The 23,311-nt window shown below is 42.2% G+C and overlaps 1 protein-coding gene across 1 annotated transcript; it reads left to right on the top strand.

Annotated features, from left to right (window-relative positions):
• Positions 1–8,213: 8,213 nt before the first annotated feature.
• On the top strand, positions 8,214–22,975 carry LOC131285745 (fibroblast growth factor receptor-like). The gene is made up of 3 exons (XM_058314602.1): positions 8,214–8,343; positions 8,407–9,013; positions 22,876–22,975. Exons 1-3 carry the CDS (start codon positions 8,214–8,216, stop codon positions 22,973–22,975), a joined length of 837 nt encoding a protein of 278 aa, XP_058170585.1.
• Positions 22,976–23,311: the final 336 nt, after the last annotated feature.

Raw genomic sequence — 23,311 nt, 5'->3', positions numbered from 1 at the left:
GAGAAATTGGTTCGAATGATTTTAAAAAATGGTATTCGTAAACGATCAATACGACTAGGAGTTTGTGGTTAATTTGAAGAGCAAGTAGGAAAATGTGGAAATAAATTACTAGAAAATTGGTATAACCCAAACTATGGTATACTACCTTCAAATTCAAAGCTTCAAAATCATTCATGTTACTAACAAAAAGTACGAAAAATCAAAAGATCAATCGTATTATGCAAATGTTATACATGTAATACTACAAATCTCTTTCCACGTTAGACTTTAATTTTTTTCTTGTTTTCGAATAGAAGAACTATTTTATTTATCACCACCGTTAAGACGAGAAATGGAAATTTTGTATCTTTTTTTATTCTTCTTCTTCTTCTTCTTCTTCTTGGCGTAACGACCTCTTGGTAATGCCTGCCCGTTAAGGGCTTACGAGACTTGTTTCCCTGTTGTACGTGGATAGTCAATCCTCTCGTACAGGGGAGGGTCCGGTCTCGGTTGGGATTCGAACCCACGCCGTCGAGGTGGCGAGCCCCGGCGCTCATGGGCCGATTTTCTAACCGGCGCTACCGCTCGGCTGTCGCGGACCCCTTTATCTTTTTTTATTAAACTATAATTTAATTGGCTTACCTTATGCTCTAGTATATTTAGGGACAATCTCAAATCATTAAAAAAATATAGTTGTTTTAGCATAAGAAATATGTCACTAAAGTTTCATGTATAAAACTAAGCATCAAACGAAAACCGTCACACGAAAGACTTGCCGTATCAACAGCTCTAGGGCGTTTTGCTCTGAATTGTTCAAACATTTCGCAAGAAAAATATTACCCTCTCGCAGAAACGTCGGTCCCCGGCACGGGAAGCAGCAAGAAATGGAAAAGGCCAACACGACTGGAACGCCGCGAACGGAACTTGCCGGCTCTGTGTGATATGTTTATCCTCTTACCCGTAACTGGAGCAAATGACAGTTGCTGAGCTCTCCCCGGGTGACAACATCCTCTCCCGGCATCGGTGACACCTTTTGATGTTCCACCGATGGGGATTGAGTGTGAGGGAAGGGGTGCGCGGTGGCATAAATCCTCCATTAACGGAAGCTCGCTTCCCGCCAGCAAGGGAGGGGGCGTGGGAAAGGAAAATAGGATATCATCGTACGGTAAAAACCACCCAATCGGCAGCCAGAGGGAAAAACGCCCTGGAAATGGACTGCAAATCGGTTGACGGTTCCCTCCAGCATTACCCCATTACCCCTGTTACCATTTACGGGGACCTTTCCGAGGTGAACATCGGAAGGCATCGATCTTGAGACGAGCATGCCACCGGACGGTGTCACTGTTGTTGTTGCATGGCCTGGGTGCACCGGGGGAAATTAGTTTAAGTATAAAGCTGACTAGCAGTGAGCCGCTTTTTCCCATCACCATTACCATCACCATCATCATCAGCGCCAACGCCATCACCGTCGTCATCTTTATCAGCTTCGTCATTGTACATGCAACACGTAGTAAAAGGATCACTGACACGACCGGGAGCTCGGGGATGGCAAATGGGTGTCGTGCTTAATCCTAGAAACTAAATATAAACTTTCCCGAGGCACCGTCCGATAGTTGCGTTAGCTGGAGCACACTGATCGTGGTCCGGGATGGGGTCAGCTGGTTGAAAAGTGTGGTGTTTTTATCCGGGGTTTTCCTTCCCCACTCCACGCCCTAGAACGATGGATCCTTTTTCACACGTCACATGTCTTTTGCTTTTTGCTTTTCACCCATTTCATCCGCTACCGGTGAGAGTTGAATAAAATATCAACAGTTGTGCCATGTGTTTCGGAAAACCCCTGGACCGACCGATGCGAGCCAATAAAAGTTTCCATTCCTCCGACGTGCCACCGAACCAATAAACAAACGCTACAGGTGGGGTCAGATACGGGGGAGCTGGGGAAAATGTGCTCTATCGAAAAAGCGAAATAGGGCTGTCCTTTTTTACGTTTATTTTTTCCCCCCGTTCTACATTCCTTCCGGGAACCTCGTGCAACCTTTGAGCGTAAATAAACCGGAAAGAAAACTTAGCTCAAAAATGTCTGGCATGCCCGGTTTGCCCTCCCGGGTACGATCGCTCGCGAATTGAAAGGCGTTTCATTCCGAGGAACCGAATTTTCCGAATTCGCCACCCACCTTGCCTAAACAAGAGGCAAAAAAAAACACCAAACCGGATCCTTCCTCCTTTGTTCGTGGCGCTGAATGAATATCATCATCGGATTTGGGAATTTTCTGTACAATTTTCCTATTTTTTTTTTTTTGCTTTGCCTTTCCTTTGCATTCCCGGACCGGTTTCGCTTTCTTTTCGACGTTCCGGGAAGCTGCGGACAGGCTTCAGAGTTTTGATTGAGAATTTAAAAATTCATGTTCGAGCCGGAACCAGGCCGTGCACCAAACTAACGAGTGTCTGCATACGCCCATCGCGAATGCTTTTGAGTTTTTTGGAGCCTAACACATCTTTATCCACTGGAAGGAAACAGTACACATATCCTTAACGGGAAACGTGAACCGGAAAAGAAATGAAAAAATGCTGCAACCGTCCGCTGGTAACTGTTGGAATTAATCTTTTTGTCCGCTTTTCGGTGAAAAGATTTACGGTAACCACCTTATCGGTTTTGTTAAGGGTACACCGGAAACCGGGAAGGTGGTTCCATAATTCCTTCGCATAACAAATCAGCCGCTAAGAAGGTAGAATGGTTGGGCCTTTTTTTTTCCTCGTTGTATTTTCTACGAATATTCTCATTCATGCGAATATTACCGTTTCAGAGAGTGGATTTGCTTTGATCTCGTTCCATCGTTCCACGGTAATATAATACCGATGATTGGGAATTGATTCATTGATCGAGGAAACCAAGTGAGCGATAGCGGGCACAGTCACTGATGAATTGAGTGATTGCAAAATTCACCGTTCCATTATGGAACCGTGCGAGGCTGGTTGAATGATGCAGCCTCGGATGTTGATTAGAAAACAATGGAGAAATGAATATTAATTGAACAGTTAATAACTAATGGAAGTGATTGATTGGTATATTCGTTTGGAAGAGCAACCCAGGGGAGTTAGTAATTCAAAACTAATGTTGGCTATGCTGTAATCAAGCACCGCGCCATAATGCCACAATAACATTTCAAACCCAAACGATTTTTGAGAATAGTAATTTAAACAGACTTTTATAAATAGGAGGGTGGATGCATTTCAACAAATTATTATGTCAAAATAAATAAGACAATGGTTGAAATCCTCAGACCTAGAGACAGGCTTCCTTAAAATCTTTAAAATGAAACCCATGTGTCCTGAGTCATTTGTTTTACATAACTGTGAGTCAGGCTGCTATTGAATTCGTTGACCATTGCAACGTTAAGGCCAGTCACCGTTAGCGATACTGAAAAATGTAAAAACCACGGTTTATCAAAGACGTTAGTCAACATTTGTTTTTTTGGTCATTATGAGTCAAATCCTATCGAGTTTGATTGCAAATAATTTAAGTTGAAAAAAATACGGTAGCACATTATAGAATTTAACATGAAAAGGCTTGTAAAACATGCCAGTGAATCGGAATCTTACTACAGATTACATTAGTTACTTCATTTTAGCACCACCTTTTTGAAAATAGCGATTCTCACTCTATGTTGAAACCCTTTGTAAAAAGGGGTAGGCTATGTCATATCAATATTAAATTATCTTAATGACGACGGATGCAGCTTTTTCACAAAACATGGACATTTTATCATCATAATAACAATAGTAATGAACAAATAAATTATGTTCGCAACCCTGTGTGTTTCATTACTTTGCGCGTATGACCATGCGTTGTTATTAATTTAGATTTGACTCATAATAGTGCTGTTGCAATCGGTCTACGCTATCGAAGGTTGTTTTTTCTACATTATAAAATTTGGGAGCATTGAAATGAAACTATTCCAAAAAACGGGCATTATTTAGCGAACAAGAAATACCCAGCATCGAATGTTCAGTATTCTTTCCGACGTTGAACGAGGCATACCAAAATTTGTACAAGAATTTGTGTGTGGTTTAATGAACAGCTTTCATTAAAAACGAACAAATCAATAAGACGAATAGTATCTATTAGTTCACGTGCTAGTGCTTTATCGTGATGCTACCAGCCGTAGAGTTATCAATGTGTAGCCGAAAAGTATTTTTGAGTGAAATTTGGACTGTTTTGTTATGTGTACTGTTATCGTCAAACGTTGTAGGTGAGTTATTGGAAATTAATCATTGAACCGGTACGATGTTTAGCCAATATAAGGGCTATTTCGTAGCCTGATACGAAAGTTTAGCCAATATAAGGGAAAAAGGATTTTGAAACTAGAAATAACTGATGATGATGAACTTATTACGAGTTCCAGAACGAAAATACGTCATCGAAAATTCTTAATTTTGGTTACGGCTGAACTTAAGAAAACTATGAACCTTATGAGATTTAGCAGTAATCGATATTTATTAGTGTAAACCATGATAGTTTTCTATCTTTCAATTAAATTTGGTTAAGCTTCTTTCTCAATGGTTTGGAAAAGTGAATCAAAACTAAGTGTTATAGAATAATGGAGATTTCTGACGTTTCATCAGCAATATCTTATCAGGTTTTTGAACCATTAGCATGCCAGTTTGCCTTCTTTCGTTTACGACCGGCGTATCAGGCGTAATTGTTACTCATATTTTTGTAATTTTTATTCGATTAGTCATAGAATTTTAAAAACTATTTAGTGATTGATAGTGATTTAAAAAGTAGGTTTTTTTTTAAACATAAAACATCCTTGAGTGCGGCATTCCTTTTCAACGAATATGATAAGCAAAAAAAAACTTAACCATTAGAGTTGTCGAGTAGTAACAAAGCATTTAAGCTAATAGGCCATTTATTTAATGATAAAGGGTATAACGGAAGGGATTTTTTAAATGTAAATTTACCATGTTTTATATAAAAAAACTAATTTGTAAGCATTACCTAAAACAATCTCCGGGATGATGGTATTAAACTTATATTTTACTCCGAATTCGTATTCGTATGGAATTGTTAGATGGTTTTGAAAATGAAAAAAGTATATGTAGACAGTGTTGTTCGTTATCATTCTGGTACCAGTGTTTTTCAATTCTAAAATATGATTTTAAAGTTGTACAATTATTTCACAGTATTTAGCGTTCGTTCCTTATGGTTTTTTTTATCCAGCTATCGATATTGATGGGCCACGGATTGCAGCGGAAGGAACCCATGTGGAATTGAAATGCGTCGACAATGCATCGAACAATCGGATGTTATCTACGGGCGTATGGGATTTTAAAAATCGTTTTCAAAGGATTAACATTACATCTAAAACTAATCCGTTGATTATTTCAAGCGTTGATGGAAAACATGCTGGAATTTTCATATGCTGTTCCAAATATGGCGAGTGTGTGGAACAGCAATTATTGGTGATAAGCCTAAATAGTGGGCTTGACTATACCGGAGTAAATAACTCTGCCGGACGATTGGTGATACGCAAGAAGTCAACTACGTTTGATGTTATCCATAACCTTGGCAATGCAACTGTTCATATTAAAGATGAAAGAGACCATGGTTTGTGTTATCGGTTTCGCGGGAATTTTTGCAGACAAACGAATGAATATGGAAATACTAGATACAGTTTTGAAAATGCAAAAGTACCGCAGAGCGGTTGGTTTACCATCACGGTTTCCTACAGCAATGCAGAGCACATCTTCCATTTACAAATTGTGATCAATGGTAGGTTCACAAATGAAAAATTGAATCAAAAATTGATTGTTGATTAGCTATAATTAAATGGTTTTTCATTGGCCTAGGAGCACCTGTAGTGGAAATTAGACGCAATGTTTTACAGCCGAGGGCGAAAATGGTTGAATTCACCTGTCACGGAATAGCACATCCTCCTCCGATAAAGTTTAAATTTCGATCAATTCTATACTTGCGAAATACGCTCCGCAAGTTACAAGTGGTAAGTTGTATTATGGACAGTTCCTTAAAACTGCAGTGCATCTTTCCTAGGATGTTAGTTAAAGAATATTTTTATTTTATTTCAGATAAAACAATCAAATGATACGTTAAAATCGAGCGCATCCACGCTTGTCAGGGTTCCGTCATCTGGACCTACTACCGTTATTTGCAAAGCATCGAACGGTGAGGGAAGTTCAACGGTGAAATCATTCTTGTATCCGGAAGACTTTAACGACCAAGTCAAGATAAATGTTATATCTCCGGCAGGCGAGAAATTTTTGGGTGACACAGTTGTAGTGCAGTGCCTTTTGCATAGCTATTACAATTTCACAAACACCATCATTTTTATACACGATGCGTACGAGATCGAGACAGAAGGATCAAATGTTAAGTATGGTTTGGCGGCCAACTTTTCAATGTTCAATGTTTCGTCAGAACTGTTTAAATGCCGAGCGAAGTTGAAGAATGGAACGATCAAAGAAGCAGTGTTAACAGTAAAACTGACCGTTCCACACGCACTACATTTCAAAAGTGGCAATGCCAACAAAACAACAATTTATTTGAATCCGGGTGAAAATACTATGTTGGATTGTGATGCGGACGGAAATCCAGTTCCAAAGATATATTGGTTCGAAAATGACATATTTTTCGAACACAAAAATGATTCATACAACGCAACCCTGGACTCCGCAACGATCATCCAGAAATACCAATGTTTGGCCAAATCAGGCAAGCAAGAAATTTGGAAATCATGGAAAATCAAAGGTGAATATTGAAGTAACTTCTAGGGTAGTTATAGTTGGATTTATTTTCTCATCAAACGACCATTTTTTGTATAACCTTAGCGCCAAACCAAACGGTTCAAATAGATGGCCCAAGCAAAGTTTATGTAAATAGTGAGGTTACATTCGAATGCATTGTTCGTTCATCGGCGGGAAGGAATGCTTCAGTTTCTTGGTACTTCTATGATAAGAATAATTTTAAGAAGGTACAGTTTATTCCAAAGAATAGTTGTTAAAAACTGGGTATTGTTGTTTGACGTCCTATCTGATCTTTCTTTTTGCAGGAAAATTTACAGTCCAGTGACAATAAGGAATACAAAATACAGGGTAAAACATTAGTTATTAAAAAGGCGAAATATTCTCTCGCTGGAAGATACGAATGTTGCGTAACGAAACGCACCTGTGCTAAAATTAAATTGTCCGTTTTAGAACCTCGTAAGTATTTGTTGACAAATGTATAATGAATACACAAGGAACGATTAACTTCGGTTCGATAAATTTCTAGATGGCTATCGTCGTTTGATGAACAATGAGACCGCGCTCTGGAACGATGGCGGCGTCGACTTTTTTTGTCACTTTCAATTTGTGCCTTCTGATCCATGGGCATTTTACTCTCCCTATACTGTAGATAATGAAGGAAAACGGGTTGTAACTGCTGAAAAAGATGGTCTAATGATAAATGCTAGCAAGGTGAGCCTACAATTGTTCGATGCTAATTTATTAGAAATGGTGTAACATCAAGAAAACTTTAATCTTATTCTTTAAAGGTCGAGCCTTTCTACCCTCCGTACGTGGTACGTTACAGATTTCACATTCCTGGACCGATACAAGAGCCAGGAACCGTCGATTGTAACAATTTAGGAAATCCTAGTCTAACATCATATCTAATGGTACGAAATTTCCATGAGCCGATGAAACTCGATATCGTGAGTACTAACGGCAATACTATGACTGTACGATGCCAAGTGCACGTCTACGAATTTAGAGGAGACCTCATCATATATGGCGATGAACTATTATACCATGTAATGGGACATCAAGAAGCATATGCATGGGTCGTAAATCATTCACTGAGCATCAACACCAAACAAGTCTCGTGTAAGGCCATGCGAAAGACTACAGGGTACTTAAAAAAGACTCTTGTGGTTAACTCGCACCAAGAAATCCCGTTGGTACCTCAACAACAAACATTTGAAAAGGCTGTGGTTGCCATTTGCACGATCACAGTGATTTGTGCAATCGTGTTCCTGGTCATACGAAAACTGATGAATTCCCAGCATAAGGCATCATTGAACGATACCGCTGTACAACTTGTTCCATCGGAATATGAGTTTTCAACGGATAAACTGACACTGGGTGAAACAATCGGACAAGGTGCGTTTGGAGTCGTAAGGAAGGCTGTTGCTAGAAACATCTTTGTTCATGAACCATCGACGACCGTTGCTGTGAAAATGCTGAAAGCGAACCACTCGGCTGATGCTATAAACAGTTTAGCTACCGAACTCAGCATGATGATCCAAACTGGACAACATATGAACATTGTGTATTTCTTGGGAGCCGTGACCAAAAACACAGCGAGAGGTTAGTGTAATCTTGCATTTGAATTTGTAATCGTTTGATAATCATATTCGGTATTTGCTTCAGGCCAGATCATGTTAATTTTTGAATTCTGCCAGTTCGGGAGCGTGGATATTTTCTTACGTGACAACGCGCAACGGTTCGTTAGTTGCTTGGACACACTGCAGAACTATGAAGTTATCAATGCTCAATCACAAATGACACATACAGATCGAGAGGATAATACTGATACTGACGAGATGCAGCTGAGGACTACAGATCTCATTAGCTGGGCCTCGCAGGTGGCGAACGGTATGGACTATCTTTCATCCAAAAACATTCTGCACGGTGATCTTGCCGCCCGGAATGTGCTTCTCTACTCTCTGCAGGTGGTCAAGATAAGTGACTTTGGGTTATCGCGAAAGCTGGAACGAGGTGTATACATTAAATCAAGTGATAGCCCCCTTCCATACAAATGGCTCGCCTTGGAGTGCTTCACAAATCACACCTTCAGCGTAAAGACCGACGTCTGGGCGTTTGGAGTGTTCTTGTGGGAGCTGTTTTCGCTTGGTGCAATGCCTTATCCAGGTGTAACAGATGGTAAGAAGCTGTTAACTATGCTGCAAAACGCATATCGTTTGGAAAATCCCGTACACAGTAACAGGGAGCTGTACGACGTAATGCTGTCGTGTTGGTACGTTGTTCCGCAGCGTAGACCTGATTTTAGGGAATTGGCCTCGGTCTTTAACGCAATGCTGCCCGTAGAGCTACGTGATGTAAGTTGAACAATTTGAAGAATTAGCTAGTTTTCTAACATTTATTTTCCTACAGATCTACATAGCCTTGAAGAGCAAATATATCCAACATGCAATTTTGACGAATTCTGGCGCTCCAACAATGGAAGAAAGTAGTGTGTGATCACGTTGTGCACGATCACGGAAGAAAGTTGATCTATAATTCCTTGCTATCTTGATAACACCGGAACTCTTGAAGCAAACCCATTTCACCATGTGTACCATCATAGAGAAATGGTTTTGCTTCAATAGTTCCGGTGTTATCAAGATAGCCAGGAATAGTAGATCAAAGGATCATCATTAAGTCTAAATAATAAGTTGAAAAAATAAGGAATCATCGAATAAGTAACGAATATTGTAGAGCAAACCAGTATCTAGAAAATTAGAGCAAGAGTATTTAAAGGATTATAAATCAATAGACTCCTGATTATTCGTGGATTTCAGTTAATAAGAAACACAATGTTTCATATCATTTTTTCCCCTCATAACTGAGCGTATGACATTAAAAACTTGGCTAAATATAATCGCTCATGATCCGTAAAATGGTCACAGGTAATCGGTTGTGTATTTTAGTTATTAGAGGTTGGAAGATGGGTCCTCGACAGCCGAGCGGTAGTGCAGTTTCTACAACGCTGTTCGCCCGAATCCGTTGGCAGAGGTAAACGATGCATGATCGGAAACCGGCAGCAATGCCTCGTACAGATGGAGAAGGAAGGGAACATCTTCTATATAAACAGAAAACTACACACGTCAACACCCACTATCACCTGGCCTGAGGTTTAATTCCTTTTATCCGCCAAACTACAGTATACTTGAAAAATATTAAGTTGTTAGAAGTTTACAATAGAATTGATTACACAATGATTAATAACACAACTTAATTAATTTGAACAACCAACGAAAATCAATAATTTACTTAGTATACTCAATATTCAGTGTAAAACATTCTTTTTTTATATATACGATCTCGATCTTTTTCGATCGATCGGCGATGTATTCAGATTGATTCCGATATAGAATTTGAGGTAGACAATGTAAGTGTAACTATGTATTATTGATTTGAATTAAAAAAAAAACATCCTTATTCATGCAATGATAGCGTATCAATAAAAAAATAAATTATTATTTTTCAAACTCAAAGCATTCGAATAAAGATAACTCTAATAACCACTCATATTATTTTATCGCAACATGAAAATAAGTAGCATCGAATGATTAAACAATAGTATCTGCATTACATCAAATACAAAAAAAAACAAAACTTGTGCAGCTACACGATTGAAAAGAAAGAGTAACACAAAAGCTATTGAAGAAGATGTAAACGACAACCATAAGGTTAATCGACCGCGCTGCAGTAAAATTTGTAACCTGGAAAGACCACACAATAACTGGTAAGTAGAAGTGACAACGTCTCTTTCTGTTTGCCAACACAAATTCTGGTAGGATTACGCTAACCACATTAGCCTACTTTGACAATTGTCTTGCGTAATGGATTCGATTTCATACGCTTTTCAGTAAATGCCATGGATAGAGTTTACAGTATCCGTGTCCGGTTTCTCTGGAACGCAAGAAGACAAACCGACATCAACTCCTGAGAGGTGGAAATGGACCCGGAGAAACCTCTTTCCGACCCGGACAATAAGAACACGTCATTTAATGTGCCAACCATGGATGAAAGTTTCCAGTTTTCCTACCCATTTCACACCAGATAAAGTCGACGGGGGGATCAATCGGTTCTGAGTTCCATTTCCTTTACGTTTGGCGGAAGGGAATCAAACATCCCCTCGGTGGTTCGTCTTCGTTCCATGCTCATTTGAAGATTATCCTCAACGATGCTAAGCAGGATGCGAAACTTTCATTCCCTCGAGGCAAAGCGAAGTAACAAACCCCTTTTTATTCGAACGAATAGGTTTTATTGTAGTGGCGTAATTCGCGGGAAACATGCGATAACACCGGGAGCACTAATGTGCATATCCTCATAACGACGGCGAAACGTATTATATTTCCTTTTAAGATAAGGTAGCCCGGGGCCTCGTTTGAATGGGTCGAAATGATTGCCATAGCTCGATGAAGATGACGACTGTAGGAAAAGCCGGATTTCTTCATGTCGAGCCACAGCCTTAGGCTTCCCGAGTGCCATGGAAAAAGGGAGAAGAAAGCCGACCAGAACATGGCATGATCCACATTCCCGGAACGTCGCCGGAATGGATCGATCCCGAACGGAAACTGGTGGGGGTGGGAAAGGCGATTTCAATCCATCGGAGAAGGGATGGCACGGTGACAACCGTTGGGAAAATCTTCTCCCTTCTCCCATTCCAGAGGATGAACACCCTTGTCGTCGTCGTCGTCGTGTGTGACGCGTATTTCTTAAGCTCGTAGCGCCCGAGGCGAAATGGTGAAATGCCTCGATTTGGCCGCCAGGGCACGCGTTATCGGAATGCTGACGGTCTTTCCGACCTCCGACCAATCGTGGAATGAAACCCTGCTCGAGTCCGATCCGGGTAAGCCCTTTCCGCGCGCCGGCGGAAATCAAAGGAACTCATTTCCCATGGAAATCATAACATGGATGGAAGAAGAACGAAAAACAACCAACGCGGGTGTGTGAGTGTGTGTGTGTGGAAGGATTTGGAAGGTGGATTTCTCATCGACGCACTACGCGGTTTTATTTGATGCTTGCTTGTTATCATTTGAGGCAGACGAGGCAACTTCCGAAGAAAATTTGCCTTGCGGTAATAACAAGAAATCTAGTCAAAGCTCAATGCTAAACTTTTCTTCAAGAAGGCTTGTCTTTGACGTTATGAAGTGGTATATCATGTAGTAATGTGGCTAACCAGGAGGGGTTAGCTCATTACAAACTTCATCAAGTGCTATTCAAGTTTTGCACAAGGTGAAGAAAAGTGTCATAATTAGTGTTGTGTTTAATGAATGTTTTGGCGGGATTCATTCATATGAATCGTTCACCTAAGATTCAATCAAAAAGATTCATGAATCTTTGCGGATTCGAATCTTCAAAACTTCATGAATCTTTCGAAACCTTAATGAATCTTCATGAATTATTCATGGATCTGTCACGAATCTCCCCGATTCTTTCATATGCGTGGACAATGCGACAAAAAAAGGGGACCCTCAACCCATTTTTGGCTGGTGACTTTTCATCAGTTGGTGTGTCTTCAGGGTTCATGAATCTCTCGGCGAAAGATTCATGAATCCCATATTAGGCAGAGATTCATTCTAATTCATCAATCTGAATCAGATTTACACAACTCTAGTCATAATACTCTACTTCTCTTCTCTCTTCTTTGAGTCTCAGTTCTTACAACTAATTTTATGTAAAAATAGTTTTTCAAATAAGGAGTAAAACATAAATTAAACTAAAATCCATATCAGTTGCGCTACTCATCAATCGCTACATTCCGTTGCTTGTCACGAACTGCCAATTCGATCATCCGCAAAAGGGATCTGTTTGTCGTTTCCTCCCAAAACCTCGCAGATCAAACAACGTAAAATGGACGGGAAAAAAATCAAATATCCATTCGTGAGTGTGAACGCACGAACGAAATGGCATTCCCAGGATCATAACGTACCGTTGTTCGCCCTTTATCCTTCACGTATCTTATTTCCCTGTGTACATTTGATTCTTCATCGTTTTCGTACGCGCTTGGATTGAGGTACGGCTTTTCCGGTCTTTTCATTCGGGATCACGCACCGGCACGAGGGGCTCCTAAAGACAGGAAAAGAGCACACACTCCCACGGGGACTATTGTGCCGTTTCGTTCGGAATGGTATATAAAAATGGATATGTCTGTTCTATCTGAAGTGCACGACTGTAAATGGAGTTAAAGTCGCAGTTTTGGCCAAACGATCATGACGTAGGTTCGAAATCAAAAAGGTACCTTGAAATCGACCGAAAAAATCCTTTCCCGAAGCTAAAGTATCGTTTTGTGTATTTAATATGGAGGTCTAAACCCAACGAAGAAGACGGTGTATTGCACAGGAGCCAGAAAATTATAGAAAAAGTTTCATCAGACTATCTTCAAAGTGTGTTTATTGTTGTTTGAATATGTTTTAAGAACAAAGACAATTAATTAAGATAGGCAGTTTAGAACAAAATTTGCACGATCCTGCTCAGGAAAGTTCTTCAACAATCTCGTCCATCCGAATACTCGATCACTTCTCTCAATCAAGAATCTTTAGACTTTCCTAAAAGCAGTTCAACTTGAATGCAGTTAGGGTTAGTGTTTGTTTTTATACCCGGTCAATGTTTACTGCAACTGCGATTTAATAAAAACTACCGAGTTTTCTCTTTAATACTCTATCCAAAAACGGCTGATTCGGAAAGTCGGAAGGTGCGAATAAAACGGGTTTCATCCATAGCCACACCAGGCGCTCGGAAAACTCGCCAATATTAAACTGCCACCATTGAGACAGTTCATTAATTATTCCCCACGGTGCAGGCGCAAAACGAAACGCTGACTAATGGAGACGACTCCAGCGCTGAATGTTGCTCGGTCGAAGTGACGATGAACTAATTTTCTACCATTTATTTTTGGAAATTATGTTTCCAGCATTGGCCTAGCCCGTCCGGAAACACTACAGCAGTTTGACTACCATTTTGCTGCGCTATGGTTATTCGCTCGACAAATAAACTAGGTCAACTGATGGAAATGATAGGCAAGTGTTGTGAAGTGTTGGTATGAGCGCTTTCTTCTCGTTCCATCAATATTTTTATCACGAGCAAAAAACATGCTCTTAGCAAACATATTCTCATAGTAATTTAATAATATACTAGACATACATATTTTAAAATTATCCATATGTGTGAGATGATGCATATCATTGAAATTATATTTTAGTTCAATTTAGGCAAAATAAGAAGAGTATGCTCAAAGCGTTAATAAGCTTTCAGTTCAGTCCATTCAAGATGATTGAATCATATCGATCGATGAAAATTACTATGATTTATTTTCGGCTTTAACTGATTTGCTCAGATTTTACAACTCGAAAAAATGTACATGGTGTGTGACGAATATTTATTTATTTACTAATTTACCAATTTACTAATTTATTAATTTACCAATAATTGTTTCTCATCTTTACGTACCAACAATCACATTAATTTGACAACACTGAAAAGGTTATTGTGTTCAACTTCGAAAATTAGTCGTTGAACCTTGATACCGAATCGAAAATTTCGATTGAGTACTTTAAAATTTATTAGAAAACTGTTAGAATGAAGGACGGTTTGTTTTAGGTTTTTATACGCAATATGCATCCACAACAATCAAATTCAATCTAATAACTCGCTAATGAAGTTTCAAAAATACCTTATTGTAGTTTATCAACTCAATATCTATGTTTAATAATTCCTTGATTGACCAAACGGTGTCTCAGTCAGATTTAACCATTCCTTTTGGATAAATACTATTTATGAACTGATCTTTTTTTCAGTCACTTTTACCGGTAAAACAAACTTATTTATAATTGTTCCGGCGCGAAATATATAATAGTGACTGACCGACTACTAACTAGTTTTTATGGTAATTTTCCCTGATAACTAACATAATGAAGTGCACTCAAATTTAATTGAATATTGTGAAATAAAAGTGTGAAATAATTTGTAAAAAAAATCGTCACGCACCCTGTATAATGAGCGTAAAGAGATGGTCTGCCTCCGTTTCAAGCTTTTTGTTGCATGAAAATAAAACTAAACAAGTAAGAGTTAACCGACCAGCGAAAAAGGTTACATACGAGAGTATCTTAGGCCTACCGGGCGGGGACCGATTCCACCATCCGATGGCGTGCTAATAACATCATTTCTTATTACGTGAGCAGCACAATTAATTATTTAAACGCCCCGCACTAACGGTGGATAGTTGATTTTTATCACGCACCGCATGTGGCAGGTACACGCACGAAAAACCACCTGTTCCTGAGCGGGTAAAACGGTCCCGTTCTAATGGAGGTTATTTTTGCATGCTCGTGCTTTGATGTGTTCCAGTTAACGCTAATGATATTACTTACATCAGTTCTTGGTAAATTAACTTAACTTGTGCAGACGGATAGTTTAGGGAACAAATTGTTAAAACAGGCAACATTTTGCGTTGGTTTGCTAACGTGTGAAATTTCTAATTGTATTTGTAGTATAAACATGCATTCACTGCATGCATGTAAACACTTCATAAGCCGCTAAATTGGCCATTATAAAAAGTAAACGTTTGTGATAAAATACGGCGTTCGCCAGTATTTGCATGTAGTAAAACATTTTCCCACTAGCAGCTCAACGCAGTTCCACTATAAACACACGAGATGCAGTAGATCATACCGCAAGCATCCCGGTATTGTTTACTCCGATGTTTGCTCGACGCCCGGAAGCATAAATAATCCACACCCCGCACTGACCAACTACCCCCGGGTCTGCCCGAGAGCGAAGAGGCTCCATCTTCATAGTCAAAAAAATAAGGTGATTATATGCGATTAGGGGTGTGGTCCCGTACCCGATGCCGAGCACGAGGTGGCAACCTCTTTTCACACCTGCCGACCGACCGACCGGCCGGAAAAGGCGAAGGGAAATGGGGGCGAGGAGGTGTGCGTTATTTTATTCAGTAGCTTTCCCGAGGACAGTCGGGGTAAACAAACTCGCAACCTACACATCGTTCAGCATCCAAATGAGCTAGTTAATGATTTTATGACCGAACCTCCGATGGACCTTTTTGCACCCCCCCTTACAGCGACCGAGCCGTGTATGCGGTCGTTTTCTTGGAGCGTTACCCAAAACCTTAAAGGCTCCGTTTCTTCGCGTTGAGTTCTCGCTCGCATGGTTTTCTTTTTTACGCCGGAGGGTCACCCCATTTCACTCGGTTTGTATCAGAACAACATCTCGGAACCACCCGTGTTTGGCACACGAGAAAACCACCGGTTGCTAGTTCGGTCGCCCGGATCTCGGTCAGCCCGTGTCCCTTCCACGAGACCCAAAAAGGAGGACTATGCAAGAAGGAGGGGCAGGTTTTCAAGGGACTTCTCGGTGATAGTCCCACGTTCTGCCTGCATGACGGGCTATGGGACAAGATAAATATTTGTCGACTTCGGTCTGGTAAACAAACCCGGGTGCCCGCTTTGTGCCCGCTGGAGGTTGCATCCAATTTAGCATACGGTCCACTTACACCGGGACTAAAACCAAACACCCTCGCTCGCACACAAACGCGCACGCGCCCGGGTATTAGCATATCCAGGCGACTACATACGACTCCCGCTAAGGGGCAATCCGTGCGCACCATTATATCCTCGACGATGTTCTCGGCCGGCGCACATCTGCTCAGCCTCGCCAGCACTTGAACGGGAAGTGAAAGGGTTTTCTCCCGGACGTTGGAAAGATGGAAAAGTTTCGCACGGCAGCAGTCAGTCAGTCATCGTGGACCACTTCACGGTTGACAGGGTGTGTAAAAGCGACTCTTGAACGGTGCCGTTTCCTTTTCATCACTCCCATCATCGTTCGTTAGTCAAGTTGGAACCCTCTCCCATCTTGGGAGGCTAACACACGTGAGACGTACACACACACCTTGGTACGTGGCACGGGAAACGGGAACGGTAGGTTTCAACGGTGGATGGATTCTGGGAAGATCTAAAAATAGAGCCCAACTCAAGATTGACCTGCCACAAAACCCTTTCACCCCCATTTTTCGACTGGCTGATATCAAATCTGACGCTCACCCGGCATGCTGCGGATAACCATTTCCAATTTCTGCTCGGTTACATCGGCCCACGGCACGCTTCGATGGGGGAGGATTTCAACTTCAATCCGAACATCGCAGACTAGCATCAAATAACTCGTACTCCACTCGTTCCACTATTCCACCCACGACTCGCAAGCGGATGGAGTGCATTTTGTCAATTGCACTGCGACGATCAGTTGAAAGCTTCCGCCTGCTCGCCGGGCCAGGTGTAGCGGGGATGGGATGGGAAAGCTAAATCCGGCTTTTCCGGAAGCGCTTCCGAACGATGCACTTTGACGTCGGAAGGATCCGACGGGGCTCGCTGTCGTCGTCTTGAGACAGCGTTGGCTTCCACAGGAGCTTTCCTCTGGCTGGTAGGTGAGCAAGGCCGGAAATGTGGACGGTGGAAATGGATGCACGGTTGAGTTCATGTGAACGCCAGAACAAGATTTCGTTTTCAATAAACGGTACCGGCTTGGTTCATTGGCAGGATTGGTTTTGTTTTTTGCGTTCAAGCGAATTGTACTGTTTTGCAATTTCACTCAAGATTTTCTCGTTTAAGTTTCACTTTGTACAGCAGTTACAATAATCAAGAAATGTATTGAAATATTCGTTTATACTCTTTTATGTTGTGAAAAACACGCAAATGAGAAAACAAAACCAAAACCTCTGAACCCCTAAATGATGAAATTCTTTTCATCGTGAGATATTCGTATTGTAGAGAATTGGTTTTGACTTTTGAGTTCAAGTGAGTTGTACTGTTTTGAAATATAATTGCAGATTTTCTTGCTTAAGTTTCCCTTTGTTGGAGAGTTAAAATAATGGAGAAGTGTAATGAAATATTTGTTTGTTGTTTTCGCAAAAAATATTCAAATAAGAAAACAAAACCAAAACTTCTAAACCCAAAGTGATGAAATTCGTTTCATCGTGACATCGTGGTATTGTAGAATGATTTTTTTTTGAGCTCGAGAGAATTACACTGTTTTTAAATTGAATTGAAGAGTTACTCGTATAAGTTTCAATCTTTTTCGGGAGTTACGTTAATGGAGAAGTGTATTGACATATTTATTTATGATCTTTTTTCTGTGAAAAAAGGGAAAACAAACCAAAAACTATAAGCCCAATGCGTTGAAATTTTGTTCAACATGAGATATTCGTATTGTAGAGTATTGTTAAAGTATATCGCAGGTATGCCAAAGCCTTACAAAACCAGGGCCAATGAAAAATGTGCCCAAAAAAGAATGAATTTATGATGAAACAAAATGGCAAGAAGCCAAGCTGATGGTTGAAAATTAAAACTCATACAAAATGCATTTCAAAAGGTCCCCTTATCGATGAGTATTACTTTCGAAAAATTGCTTTTAAATATTTAAACCACGCTCCTACAGTTACACTGGTACTCATTTTATGGTTCACAATGGGCTCAATCCCATTTGTAGCTTTCACTTTGCATGATACTCTGGTGAGTTCGTAGATGTTACGTTACCAATGGTTAAGGGTTTTGCATCGTTTTTTTATATGTAAAAAAAACAACTCACTACACTAGTGAGCGTAATGTTGTAAATACAATGAATCAGACTACTTTTGCTGGAAATCCACGAGAAAACCTTAAATTTATTCCTTAATAATATTGTTTGTTTTGTTGATCTTTATATTGATGCTTAGTAGTTTTTCATTTTCAATACTCCAACGATCAACAACACACTTTCGCTTATACGCGAAGTGCTCCGTTTAAGTGAAAGCACTCTTATGGGTCGTTCAATTGTTCTTCAGATATACCTCCTGATCCCAGGATGCGGAATGAATTGAAAACGCACGCAAGTACCCATACATGAGAGTTGCCGTCTCAACAGTACGAATGAAATGTAAATATTGAAATGGAGAGGAACCGCACACGTTCACCGTTCCGGGGTTTATTTAAGGATGCTATACATAATTGAGTGAAATTGTTTCAAATGAAAGAGAAGCTTTCGGGTGGGTTGTACTTTTCTCGATGCGCTTTCGGTGTTCGGTAGGGATTTTATCGATTCAACCGGCTTTTTTGTATTCAAATGTTGTACTTAAAAGTATTTTAACGAACAACGAGTTCCAAATTCCACTGCATTGTTCAATACTCGTTCGTGATGTATGAAATCTGTATTGAAAATTGATTTCTTTAATATCATCTATTGCACAGAACGACCTTTCGAGCAACTCTGACTCAAAAAGGGTCTTTAATCCATAATGTTCCGGGGAAAAATAACTCTCGGCATTGACCGGGAATAATTCGCACGCTGGTAGAGAAGAAGGAAACCCCGGCCCAACAATTGCGCCTTCCCAAAATAAGAATAGAAAATACGCGAGAAAATACATGGAGCGAAAAACACAAGCGGCACACGCTAGGCGTATGTGTTTTGTTAGCAAAAATAATGGCCGTTTTGCTTTGCTTTCATCCTCCTCCGACCGCCCCGATTCTTTCTCCTGCAGTCATCGGCCCGTGTACCGGTCAGGAGAAAGCCTTTTCTTACCGAGAAACACTCGAAACGCTTCCCGCTAGGCTAGGCAAACTGCTGGAAAACGGATACACTGGCCAGAGAAAAATGGTTTCACTCAAGCGCTGCGAGCGGCGGCTTCGTTACGGCTCGTAAATTATTTACACATTCTCACCCAACAGCGTTGCGGGGCACGCGGGGGAAACATACGTGCAGTAAGAGGAGGGCCGAAGTTTTCCCCATGCCACCCGTGCCGTTTGCTCCACTCCACATTTTGACGTCTTGTTTATCCGAGCATAAAACGGGACCGTTTTCTTTTCCAACGGCCGACTCGCCATAATCCGACGCCAACGGCTCAACATTCGACAAACAATGGTCAGCGGAAAACCCCTTTTCGGTTGAAAAACCCAGGGAGGGCAAAAGTTTGCCTTTTTTTCCAAACCCTTTTTCAACGTCCGACCCGGGCGTGTTCGCCGCGAGTAAAATAATACCCGCCAGTAATGAAAGTCAACCGATCGAAACGCCAGCCGGGACGGCGTTTTTCGGCGGGTCGAGGATGAAAAATACACTCGCCGCGTTTGATTTGTTATGTGTTTAAATGATCCGTAAACTGTGCCGCTGCCACAGGTGGGAAACTTTTCGTAACACTACACATGGTCTCAAACAGTTCAGAAAGGAGAATGAAAATGCTCTAGCGCTAATGGTTTGAAGTGAGATGGAACTGAAATATCAAAAGATATCAATTTTTTTTTTTTGTAAAATATGATTTATTTGTACAGTTTATACACGGGTTTACATTATATATTAGGTAACAAGTAAAATCCCTGGGATTTGGTATGGTGGCCCTTATAGGGGCAAGGAACACGCGAGAACAGTCAGGTCAATCACACGATCGTTGTTTCCAACGATGTGGATGATGTAGTTGGCGAAATGATAGAGTACCGTGAGGCGTGTACTGGTGCTCATTCCGGGGAGAACTGGCCATCGTAGCCCCGTGAACGTACATGACCACCCCGGAGCATCACTGTGAGTCACATTTCGCAGCAGGTCCCAGGCCGCGGTGACTCTTGGACACAGTGTGAACTTGTGCTCCAGGGTGTCCACTTCGGGGCACGACGCACACGTGTCCGCTGGTACTCGCCCCATCCGATGCAGCAGTTGACCATGTGGAATCTTTCCGTTTGCGAGCAGGTACAGAATAGATCACTGTTCTGACGGGAGTCTTCTGTCCAGAATATTGCTCCATACAGTTTTCCACCTGACTCCTGGTGTGCAGGACACCTTTGGCTCCGGTAGGCGATTAACCAGGAGCCTCCGCAGCGATCGGGATGATGGGGCGTCAGCGAAACCTGGGGCGTACGCTAGCTGTTGCAGCACGATCCTGAGGCATGGGTAGTTGGACGGAGCATTCACCCAGTCCGGGGGGTTTCCCGCGCTCAAGATGTGCCGCTCCCCCAGCCGCAGGCAACTTGCATCGGTGACGTATCGGTTGGTGATGAAGGCCGGGACTGATACTGCTGGTATGAGCAGCCCCAGTCCTCCGCGCCAAGGTGGAAGCGCCAATTGACTCAGCGGCACGCGCAGGCCCCCGGCGCCGGCCCAGAGAAGGGAGCCCATCAGGTGAGACACCTTCGCTATGTCCAGCGCTCTAGCACCACAAACGGATGCGACGTACCACAGCTTCGGTAGTAGGAAGGTGTTCAGAAGAACAACCCTCTGTACCAGGTTAAGGTGTCTCACCCGATGCAGCCAGATCAGGTGACGGAAGTGCTGTATCACAGTGTCCCAGTTGTGTGACATTGCCTCGCGTATGTTGTTGGAGAACATAATACCGAGGAGTCGGAGCCTCTCCTCGGTGCGAAGCCACGGGACCGTGATTGGATTATCTGTACATCCTATATCCAGCGCGATACATTTTGCGACATTTAGCCGCGCTCCGGACACGACACCAAACGCATTGAAAACTCCTCTCACGCTTTCGATTTTTAGGGATGAGGTAGTCACCACCGAGACGTCGTCCGCGTATGCGACTACCAGGTCGTCCTGGCCGCAGCACACACTTTCCAGTCTGGAGATGAGGGGTTGCATGTAAATGGTGAAAAGGTGCATCGATAGAGGGTCACCCTGTCGTACCGAGCATTGGATGGGAAAAGGAGGGGAAATGTTACCGTTTATAAGAGTCTTTGAGGAGGATCTGTTTCCAATAGTCTGCAGTAGCTCAATCAGCCCCGGATGAAAACCCATCGAGGTCATTGTGGTCATCAGGAAGTCTCTTCTCACCCGATCAAAGGCGTGAGAAAGGTCAAAAGATACCAGTTTACCACGAATTTTCCTCCTCTTCAGATCGACTATTCTCTCCTTCACAGAGAGTACAGCCTGGAAAATGTTCTGAGGTTTGTTGCAGCATTTTTGTGCCCTCGAAATCGTCGGCGTCGCCTCAAGGATACCCTCGATACGCAGCTTCAGAATTCTCGATAGAATCTTGTAGTCTGTGTTCAGGAGAGATATAGGGCGAAAAGAGGACAACACTGAGCCACCTCCTCGCTTCCCCACCGGGACAATGACCCCGTCCAAGAATGCCCCTGGTATGTTACCGTTCAAGGCTTCGTTTAATATGGTTGTGAGTTCCCTCCCAATCATTCCAAAAGCCTTTTGGTAGAATTCGATTGGTATTCCATCCGGGCCAGGGGATCTGCGTTTGTTTGCTTTATTGATAGCATGTTTTATTTCCGCCGTGGAAATCTCTATCATGCAGTCGTTGTTTTTCTCGCAATCCACCGGGATGGAGCGTGAACATTCAAAGGAAGAGTCTCTGTGCGTATAATTTGACTCGGTTTCGTTATTTGTGTACAGACCAGTAAAGAAACAGCTGAGAATAGTCTGTATCTCATCCTTGTCCTCCACAACTCTACCCTCTTCTGTCGTTATACGGTCTATCACGGTTCGTCTTCTCCTTCGCTCGGCAAGCTGGAAGGATGAGACGTTTTCACCACAAACGCGTGTCTCATTTATGCGTGCAAAATTTTCTGAGAATTGCCTTTGGAGGCTAAGCATTTTCCCTTTGATGCGATTTATGTTAGTTATCTCGCTGGGGTCCGCCAGGTAGCGTCCGTGGGCGTTTTTTAGCAATCTGTACAGAATGTCGTGATGTAGTCTGAAGTTTGCGTATGCTTGATTAGTTTTCCACCGGAAGAAAGATTTTACTTTAGGCTTCACATATTCAATCCACCATTGAATGCACGTGCCATAGTTTCTTTTCTGTCTTTTCCAGTAGTTCCATTTGGTCTCGAACTCTTCAAGGTTTTCGTCTGTCAGCACGTGTGGTCTCAACTGCCAGTAGCCGTTTCCGTGTGGGCGGGTGGGTGAGGCAGGAAGGCAAAGACGAACCGAAACAGCCTTGTGGTCAGTAAAAGACAGGAGGTGCATGCATGTCGTGCGCAGCCCATTGCGCAAAGCTGGTGAGGTATAGCAGCGATCGATGCGCGACCCCGAGCCACGCGTGATGTACGAGTATTCTACCTCGTTTCCGCGGATCTCCTCCCAAGTGTCAAACATCCCCATACTGCTCACAACGCTCTGCAGGGACATGCTGAAGTTTCCGACACCCGTGGCGTCCACCGACCGCAGTACCGAATTGAAATCCCCCGCCATGATGACGTGTTCGGTGGCATTGGCCAAGTAGTGCACCAGCGTTCGGCCGAAAAAATCCTCCCGCTCCGCTCTGCGCTGCGACCCAGACGGGGCGTAAATATTGCACAGGGTAGTGGATCCCTCCAGCCGAGCGCATATTAGACGCGAGTCCAGGCTGCGCTCGACATGAGAGTATCTCAGGTGGTCGCGCAATGCGATCGCTGTCCCTCTCCTTTCTTCATCGACATTGGTTATTATATTGTAACCTGGCAGAGTTATCTCTGCGTCTGCTACCTCTTGCAGAAACACTATGTCTGCTTCTATGGTCCTTAGAAATGTCCTCAGTGCATGCATTTTGGTAGAGTTTGTCATAGTGTTTATGTTGATG

The sequence above is a fragment of the Anopheles ziemanni genome, chromosome 3, assembly GCF_943734765.1.
Source record: "Anopheles ziemanni chromosome 3, idAnoZiCoDA_A2_x.2, whole genome shotgun sequence".
NCBI lineage: Eukaryota > Metazoa > Arthropoda > Insecta > Diptera > Culicidae > Anopheles > Anopheles ziemanni.
The sequence above is the reverse complement of the archived record's forward strand: the minus strand, read 5'-3'. Positions and strand labels throughout refer to the sequence as shown.